This window comes from Aotus nancymaae, unplaced genomic scaffold, assembly GCF_030222135.1.
Source record: "Aotus nancymaae isolate 86718 unplaced genomic scaffold, 86718_ANA_hifiasm-v0.15.2.pri h1tg000010l, whole genome shotgun sequence".
Classification (NCBI taxonomy): domain Eukaryota; kingdom Metazoa; phylum Chordata; class Mammalia; order Primates; family Aotidae; genus Aotus; species Aotus nancymaae.
In genome coordinates this window covers 1,282,501-1,292,500 of record NW_026988421.1, presented here as the reverse complement: position 1 = coordinate 1,292,500, position 10,000 = coordinate 1,282,501, and the positions used below count along the sequence as shown (strand labels likewise).

Here is a 10,000-nt window from a genome sequence, read left to right as displayed (position 1 = left end):
GAAATTCCTAAGTGTCAGCTCTCTCAGGAAGTGACGGAAGCATAAGCCCTGCCACGTTTTTTCTAGGGCACTTGATAACTGGGCATTCATTACAAAAAATAAAATAAAATAACCCTACTATTTATGACAAATGCCTTTTTCTTAACGATCTGTCTATGGTAGTCCTCAGAGTCACCTATTGGCATTTTTAAATCAGTAGTCACTTTCTGGGGTGGGACAAGTATTTCAATCTCTCACAAGAAACTGACTTGGTTTAAATGTTGAGAAACAAACATGAGAAAATCCTGAGCAGGACTGCTTGTGCAAATAGCTTTTGATTAGCTGGGTTTTATCTCCAAGGTACCCACAAGTGGCCTTTATTTTTCTAAATGCTACATTTTCTGCTTACAGTCAAATGCTTTTTTATGCTACTTACAAAAATAAATACTTGTACTTTGCTCAGATCATAATAGCTCATTAGAGGAGGCTGATTTTGGCCCTAGACTACAACCTAACACCAGAGGGCTGGGGAGGCCCCTTGAACCTATCGCGTTGTGAGCTCCACTCTCTGGGGAAGCGAAGAACTGAGGACCGGGGAATCAACCTTCTTAATTGTGAACCTCATTAGTGATGGTTGCTAAGCAAAACACACACCTACCTTCAGAGCACGGGAAAGAGATAAACAATACGTCACAGGCTCTAATGACACTGGTGCTTAGGGCGACCTTTAATTATTATATTTTTGTCTCTTATACCTTACTCATTAATGTAGAAAAACAAATTAGTTTATTTTTGTGGACCACAGCAGATTCATAAATTGTCTTCCAGTTTTTGTCTGAATCGTGTTTCATTCTGATAATCTGCACATGCTTCATTCATTTTCCCGCGTGTACATCTGTCTGCCTCCTGTGTGGCTCTCAAATGTGGGACCTCGGGATAGGGGATTTGTCTTAAAACCACTTGGTTTTATGGGCTCTTTGCTCTAAAGGATTCAGTCATGCCGTTGTTTGCAATTCACTTTAAAAGACACTCACATTACTTTCTCAACAATTCATATTGGTCAGAATCTCCTAATTATTATAAAATGCTTAATGGGGGAAACGGCTGTTATTCTAAAGGGGATGTGTTCAACTGTGGGTGCTGTGCAGCGCAGGAAGCAGGATGTGCCTGAGGGCTTGGTATGACGCCCGCTGTACTGACCTGATTCTCAATCCCACCTGATAGCCAAGAACCCTTCTCCCTACCTACCACCCTTCTGGAAACCCTTCTCTTTTAACAAGCAAAACAAGAAGTCAATCCATTGAAAGCATTTGGTCAAAAAAATCAACAACATAGTATGCTGGTTTGTATTTCACCCCCTGTGCCTTGCCCCCACTCTTGCATGAACACGCACACACATGTGCATCACATGCACACACACTCCAGGCAGGGACAGGAAATGGTCCTGGCCATCCCTTCCGAGCCGATGGGACCAGGATGTAACCACCCACTGGGCCTGCATGAGGTATCTGGATGGGCGCTTCCGACAAACCAAAATAAAACCAAATAAATTAAAATCGCAAGAAAAGCAGTAAGCAAAAGAAAGCTTGGAAACATGAAGGCCATGGCAGGGGGCGGTGTGTGGGAAAGCCCCGCTATGCAGTGTCGGGAGAAGAGAAAGCCTAGGAGGCTGTCTCCCCTTCCGCCTCGGGGACGCCCCCTCGCCCTGCTGTGGCGCAGGAGGTCTCACCAAGGGCGGGAGCCTGCTGCGAGTAACTCCACATGAACGAACATAAAGGATGGTGCAAAGAAAAAGAAGCATCGCAAATAAAAAAAGACATGTAACATGTGCCTACCATTTTCCAGATAAGAAGGGGCCGTACCTTCTGACGGGTCTAGGCGGCGGGCCCGCCTCCCGTGTTTGGAATTGTTGTGCACAAACATGTTGTCTGACACGGCCAGCACGTGGCCGTCCACGTTGACTGTTGTCGATACAACAACCTGCAAAGATGAAGTGGATTTGAAAATGGAATTGGCACAGAAAAGCACAGCCCCCTGTTAGGCAAAATAACAGCCATCTTAAATATTGCAGAGCACAAGGAAACTTCATGTGTTCCTGGAAACTTGATTGTTGCGTGTTCACAGCTTTTTTGGCTGATGGGGTTGGGCGGGTTTTGTTTTGTTTTGACTCAAGATTGCTTCTCTTCAAAATCTGCTCCACTAATTACAGTTTAATCTCCTATTATGCTAACAAGTGAATTCAATTCAGAGAAATATTCTTCTAGCCATTAGCTTCAGAAACACCCCTCTAGCCACTAATTTTAAAGTCACTGTTTTGATTGATCTGTTCACATATTGATTAGATAGTTTATCTAATTAAAATGAGTTCACTTGAGACTGGCCTCCCTTGAAGAGCTGGGAGGATTCAGAGTTGCCCAAAAAAGCCTTCATAAATCAGAACATTCCTACTGCCCACATTTTATCAGGAAATGATCCCTGGGTCAATTTTACAATTACATTTAATGTCTGGGTAATGAACTTTTTTGCATCTGAAAAGGCCGAGTTGAATATGAATAGTGGGAGTGTTTTCAATCCTGGAAAGGTATCCTTTCTCAAGTTCACTGCAAAGGCTGGCAAGGACCGTGGGATGCCAAGGGAATGTCCTCTCTGTTGCGGTGACAGGCTCCCATTCTTAGGTCCAGGCACAAAGGATATCCAGGGGAGAGATGACCCTCTTAAGATAGGTCCTCTGAGCCTCCAGCTGCCTTGTGCTGGAGGGAGAAATGAAAAGGGCCAGGCAGGGATGACCTTGCAGATTCCACAGACCTGCCCAGGTGAGCTTGCAACAAGCATCCAGAAATGGCAACCCCTGAACAGACCCTCAACAGAAAATTACAATCTGGCCCTGAGATTTCTCTAACAGAGGTGGTACATTCATCCCAGACTAGCTGGAGTTGCAAAGATCTGTGGCCAGATTTAATCTGGGTCTTGCAGAAGGACTCCTGGGGCTTGAGCCCAGCTTGGACCTGGAGGAAGTGCGGCTCTCTGCCACAGTTTGGGCAGACTAGGCCAAGTCTCTGGGTCGTCACCACCTAGGGAACCACAGCCCTACAGAGAATTGTGTGGCGGGTGCGGCTGAGTGGGAAACCGGAATGGGATCCCAGTCAAGGTTCACCTTCCCTGCGAGGTCCAGACAAAACGTGCCATGTAAAATGAACCTCAAAGGAAGGCTACCGTAGGCCTCAGTGAATCATACTTCTCAGTGTTGGCTCATCAGATGTACGGAGTGTCCTACGTCAGTGTAACGGGGGAAACCATGGGGAGGGCGCACGGGGATATACGGGAGAGCTCTGTACTTTCTGCCGAATTTTTTTTATAAACCTAAACTTCTCTAAGAAAAATAAAGTCTATTGATAAAATAAACTAGTTACCTAATACAAAATGAATACAATTCACTGTATTCAATGAATCCTTGAATACAAAATAATTAAAAGTAAACATACAAATAAGTAGTATTTTAAAGGGTTTAAAGAAGCAGCCAAAGCCACACGCTCGTATCTGAAGACATGTGTGAGTGATGGTTTTTCTTCCTAAATCTCAGGCTGCACGAGATGATGATGAAGCCAGGGCGGACACACTGCATCCCACCCAAGCACCCCCATCGGGGGCAGCTTCCTCGACATGTCTTCCCCTTGGGCACTGCCGGGATTGTTGCGGTCTCAACAGTGTCAAGCCACCTGGAACCTCCAAATATTGTAAGCGCCGCCCCAGCAGCCCAGGTCCAGCCTTGGGTATCTCAGCTCCTTCCTTTTTTGACCACTGCCCACTGGCTTTGTCCTTTGCAGCCCTGGTGGGAGGTGGCTTTGCTGCCACTTTGGTGCCATGCGTGGGCCTGGCAGCCTCTGCGTGAAGGATCCAGGGCCTGTTCCTGGTTACCCAGGTGCCCTCCTCGTGGTGTACCTGCCAGGCCCAGCCCTGGGCGTTGAAGACACTCTACAAATGTATTATCTGAATGTGATGCAAAGATGCGTGACTAACATTGAGGTGCAGACTTGGCCCTTTTTAGGTTCCTAAACCACGATAGGTTAAAGAAAGAAGAAGTAAAACAAAACGTAAACGTTTTTAAAGACACAGTCTTTGCTCTGTCATCTATATATAGGTCACCCACGAAGGGAAAAGAGTGTAGTTCCGCAGAGAGAGCAGGCAAGCTGTGTCTGTGCCTCACCTGGGCCAGCCCTGCAAAGGACCTACAGGAAGCTGCTGAGATTGTGAAACCAGCTGAAACTATTGCGTAAGCCCTGACATCCCCCTAAGTCCAGTTACACCTTCTGAGAGGCGTGGGGATCAGCTAAAGAGACCAGAGGACGTTCCAGTAACTACGGGGTCTGCAGTCAACCACGAGATCACCTGTGACTGTCACTGTGTTCAGTCACCGGTGAGACAAAGAGGACACAGCCCCTCAGCCCTGCGTGACCTCCATTCTGCTTAGAAGGATCAATATCCCCAGTGCCCTGTGAAGCCTAGTGCGTGACAAATGGAAGCAGGCCCAACTGTTTGCAGGAAGCACTATCCCCAGCTGCAGACATTACTGTGGGCAGGCCCGAAGAGCCCGCCTCCTCTGACCAGCTGACCGGGCAGGCATGGAGACAGATGTCACGTGATCCACTAAAGGACTGAGGCATAAGTTAAATATCTGAAAAACGCTTTGAGCTATTTGATGGGAAAATAGTGTAAATCCCAAACAGGGACCATTCTGCTCTTGGGCCATTCATCCAAGCTAGTGGTGGGTTCCATTAGCCACCAAATTCTTCTCTGGCTGGTAGGTACCAGCAGCACTTTTGTATCCCAGCCCAGGTTATTTTTACAATTAAAATCCGCAAAATCATCCAGTGTGTCTACCCTAAAGTAGCTTCCTAGTTGTTCAACAAAAAAGGCAAGAAAAACAAGAATCTATCATAATGGGAGATAAATCTATCATAATTTATGCCTGAACCCCACCAGCTACCCCTCGGTATCCATCTTTTAAATAAATTCTTCTGAGGCAAACCAGAGACAGGACTTAGCCTGGGTTTAGGATGAGAGTAGCAGCGAGGCACGGGATGTGGGCAGTAAAAACGCAGCAAACCTCGGGGAAGGAAGCAGAGGCCAGGAAGACACCCTGGAAGTGGAGAGGTCTGTTCTAAGCAGGCCCAGACCCCTCTATGAGGAGGGTCTAAGATCTGGAATATTGCCAAAAGGTTCCATTCTAGTTCCCTCCCACTAAAAAGCAATCCATCAATCAATCCCAAAATAAGTACTTTTGGGCTGGGTACAGTGGCTCGTGCCTATGACCCCAGCACTTTTGGAGGCCAAGGCAGGTGGATGACTTGAGGTCAGGAGTTCTAAACCAGCCTGGCCAACAGGCTAAAATGCCATCTCTACTAAAAATACAAAAATTAGCTGAGCATGGTGGTACGCACCTGTAATCCCAGCTACTCAAGAGGCTGAGGCAAGAGAATCGCTTGAACCCGGGAGGTAGAGGTTGCAGTGAGCTGAGATCACAGCACTGCATCCAGGCTGGGCTACAGAGCAAGACTCTGCCTCAAAAAAAAAAAAAAAAAAAAAAAAAAGAGCTTTCACGTGGCCATGTTTTCAAAGCTGATTTCGTTCTGTTGTGCCCACGTTAGACTTGATGAATCTGGCATACCAAATATACCAGATCATTCTTAAAGCATTTGCATATTTTTATCCATCACACCCATTCCAGTTTGCTTCCAATCCCTCAAAGAACTCAAGAGTACTCCTGAACAGCTGCAAAATTAGAGAAATCAAATTTCATACGAAAAGTCAGGACCACGGTCCATGTGTCTTTGAAAAATGTATACCTGGAATCTCCGCATATCTCGAGGGTTGCCTGCATTCTTCAAACAGTTCTGATTGCACTTGAGGAAAAACTTTAGAAAGAATCTATAAAAAAAAAAAAATACAAAAAGATGATATTTGTTAGGGTTATCAGACAAAAGACACAAACTTTTTAAAAGACTCTTGTGCAGGAAGGAGTGGAGACTCAACCCCACCCGCTTCCATTCACTTTCCTCTAGGGGGCGACATTGAGAAGAGGCTCTGGGAGAGGTTGGGAGGAGGTGCCCAGAAATAGCCACACAGGAGAGCAGGGAGTTGCATCTGCCTTGACGCTATGGATGTCCAAGCTTTACGATAATAGCTGTGACTTTCATGTTGGCATTTCCTGGCTCGATCTTTGCACAACTGCCCGTTAACCATAGAGGAAACATCTGCCCAGACAGGGCTACCATCTCCAACCAATAAAAAATGAAGGATGCCTAGTTAAATTTGAATTTTGGATAAGCAAAAAATAATTCTTTAGCATAGGAGTGTCCCAAAGCATACCATCACTAAAAAATTGCTGTTGATCTGAAATGGAAATTTCACTGGATGTGCTATATCTTATTCAGCAACCCTAATTCCAGAGGCTACCACTGCCTAAGCAAACACTTTTAAATATGGATTTTAAGAGTTACCACAGTGCCTGTAATCCCAGCACTCTGAAAGGCTGAGGTGGGCGGGTCACTTGAGGTCAGGAGTTCGAGACCAGCCTCGCCAACATGGTGAAACTCCATCTCTACTAAAAATACAAAAATTAGCCGAGCGTGGTGGCACACACCTATAATCCCAGCTACTTGGGAGGCTGAGGCAGAAGAATTGCTTGAGCCCAGGAGGTTCAGTGAGCCAAGATTGTGCCACTGCACTCCAGCCTAAGTGACAGAGCAAGGTTCCATCTCAAAAAAAAAAAAAGTTACAGTGGTTACAGTGGGTACAGCTTTTAAGTGATTGGAGGCCTGAGGCAGGAGAATCACTTGAACCCCGGAGGCAAAGGTTGCAGTGACTGGAGATCCCGTCACTGTGCTCCAGCCTGGCCAACACAGTGAGACTCCATCTCAAAAAAAGAAAAAAATCTAAGAACTGATTGGACAGCATGTTGTTTTAACCAAGAGTTCTTGATGCGGCAATGAAACTGTTGCTGAGGCAGAAAGCAAGAAGCATCAGACACTCTGCAGGGCAGGAGAGGCGAGGCCAAAGGGAGCACTCTTTCCATTTCCCACCATGCCTTGCCCTTACGTGTCATGGCATGAAGATTCAGGGGTCCTGACAGTGTGTTGAGATGCTGTGACTGAAACATCATCATGTTGTCCTCCCCATTCCTGCATGCTCAGTGACACTGCAGGCCAGCTGGCTTCCAGTCTGAACTCAGGGATCCTGGGAAGCTGGGCTCTACCACCGCCCACAGGAAAAGCAGGTGGGTGGGGGGGGTCTCTCCCTACACAACCTCTGCCTCAACTTGAAAAGGCCACAACCAAGAGACCCCAGAGCTGGGGTGTGTGCCGACATACCCACTCTGCCAGCGGCCAAGCATCCCACCCAGCAAGGTCGTCAACACAAACTTTTCTCTATTTTCTCCCAAAATATCATCTGTCCTACTTGGTGATTATTCATTTTTGATGAAGTTTCACAAGATTTTCTTACATTCAAGGTGCCTGGCTGGCAATTAGAATATCAGAAAATAAAAAGACTCAACAGACCAAGACTCCTGTCTCTAACTGCACTCCCAGCATATCCTGGGTGACTTCTTACTACAGCAGAAGAAAATCCAATTGATGGGGAAAGAATGGTGGCCACTTAATTAAATTTTCTTGCATACCACGAGGCCTTACCATTTTAGGCCAGAATTTACATCTTTTATTAACTCACCTCACCTATACACTTAGCTCACAATGCCTCTTCACACCATCTGCCATCAGCATACAGTAAGTCACTTGATATTCCACCCACCAATTTTTCCTAACAACCACTGTGCAATTAAACTCCACACGTTCTGCAGCGAGGTAAATTAGGCGCACCTGCGGCCACACTGCATTTGAACTGCATCAGAAAGGGCCTAACAAGGTGAGGGTGCCACAAAGTTATCGTCCTGTCAGGCAATTAGGTTTTCACTTCGGGGACAGCAACATGGTGCAATTACACCACACATTACCACCCGGCTAATCTTCGGAGCAGGCGCCAGCCCGAGAAGCCGCTCGTCTGCAAGTGTACCTGCACAGAGCCATCTCCGGGAGCTTTGTTTGCGATTTGAGAGGTTTTCCCCCCTCCAGAGAGGTTTCTTTAAATTCCTTGATGTCTTCTAGACAGTTCACCCTTTTACCTCCAAGAGAGCAGAGCAGGCTTTGATGATACCCTAACTAGCCCTCACTGGCACTGTCATGATGAGCTGGGCTTGGCATTCTTGGGCCTTAACTGTCATCCTCTGCAGAAATGCAGGACAAAGTTGGGTGCTGGACCCCAGAAACATACTGAGCATTCCCAGGGTCAAGTCAAGCAGGTGCAGATACACATCTATGCACACACATACACACCCACACATGCATATACAAACACATGCACACACATGCAGTTATGCACACACGCATGCACATGCACACACATGCACACAGGTGTACACACATGCACACATGCAGACACACGTATGCACACACATACATACAGACACACTTATGCACACACACATGCAGACACACTTATGCACACACATATATACACATGCAAACACACTTATGCACACACATATATACACATGCACACACATTCTTGTTCACTCCCTCTATTTTGGATGTGGCAATGACAGCTTCTGCTTCTATTCAAACTGTCTAAAGAGCAGTGCAACTGCTTGAGAAAGAGCTGCACAACCCTAGAGGCCAGCCTCCTTTCTGAGCACACAGGTCCCAGTGACACAAAGTAAGCTCAACAGTCAAGTGGCTCCATGCCAGGTTCTTGGAGCATCTACAGGGACGGACAGAGGGGAAGCCTCAGCAGAGAGAAGAGGAGCTCCGCGCTTACCTCTTACCCTAGAGTTTTGGTCATGTCTGACTTGGGGATTCAATTAAGCCTTGGCAAAGTGGCTGGCACCTTAGAGCAGGTGCATGACTCTGACACTGTGCACAGTTACACAAGGAGTGAATGCATGCTTTCAATGAGGAGGGCTCTGCGAGCCACATGATTTCAGGGTTTGGGGAGACGGTGAGAAAACTGAATGCCCAACATGCGAAGTCAAAAGGTAATTCTCATCCTTTACTCAATTACCCTTTAATTGGCTTTTTCCTAAGAAATATCTGACAACCACTTTACATATCTCACTTCTAGAGTCTGGTACACAAAGAATTTAATACTCTCGTTATGAAAGGAAAAATCTTCTCTATGTCAGAAAATCTTTGGCTTTAGCACCAATAAACTCTTTATTACTGCTAAACATGGATTTGCTGCTCCATCGCAAAGAGACGATAAAAATTCTAACCTGTCATTAGTACATTATGCTTAATTGTGTACAGTGTGTCTCCCGTTGCATCTGTTGGCCCGTCATCAAAATGACCATTATGTGCACTAATTCCCTGACCCTGTCTTTATTTCCCTAAAGAGTCATCATCTTTCACAGTAGGTACCAGAGTAAATCAAGCTTGAAATATGGGCTTTATTTACTTGTTTCTCCCAGGCAGAGGGGAAGACGGCAGCTCGAGACAGACTGCTACACGCCAGGCACGGCTTTCCCAGCCCATTCCACTCGGAAACAGCCTACAGAATCCTGGGAAGTTCTCGGGAACCAGCAGAAGGGGGAAAGGTGTGATCTTATTACTTCTGAAATGAGGTTTCCTCTTTCACAATGAAATGAGGGACCAGGACTGAGCACCATATGGGCAACCCCATTCATTCTTGGGAGGGCTGGTTCCAGGAGGCTGAGCTGTGGGAGGTTTCCTCTACTAACTCACAGGAGTCCTGTGAAGATGGACCAGTGGCACAGTCGGGCCCTGTGCCTGCGAGGACAGGGATGGAGGGGCCGCTGGGTGCCGCCCCGGATGTCTTGAGTGTAATCTAGGAATCCCAAGGCCCTCGTTTCTGCTGGGACAATTACTCTCGACTGCTCTCAACAGAGTTGCAGCCACCACGGCACCCAAGGAAGAAAGACACTGGTCTCGGTTGTGTTTGTTTCAGAGTTTCC

General features: G+C 46.6%; 1 protein-coding gene across 11 annotated transcripts in view; it reads right to left on the bottom strand.

Annotated features, from left to right (window-relative positions):
• The window catches only part of EBF3 (EBF transcription factor 3), a 131,227-nt gene that overhangs the window by 36,952 nt on the left and 84,275 nt on the right, over positions 1–10,000 (bottom strand). For 6 of the 11 annotated variants that reach the window (XM_064373727.1, XM_064373730.1, XM_064373728.1 and 3 more), the window contains exons 7-8: positions 5,823–5,904; positions 1,815–1,959 (exon numbers count right to left, since the gene is read on the bottom strand). In XM_064373727.1, the coding sequence (XP_064229797.1) occupies positions 1,815–1,959; positions 5,823–5,904 (227 nt within the window). The remainder of the gene's footprint in view (positions 1–1,814; positions 1,960–5,822; positions 5,905–10,000) is intronic. The other 5 variants (XM_064373729.1, XM_064373732.1, XM_064373733.1 and 2 more) reach the window with 1 other exon arrangement.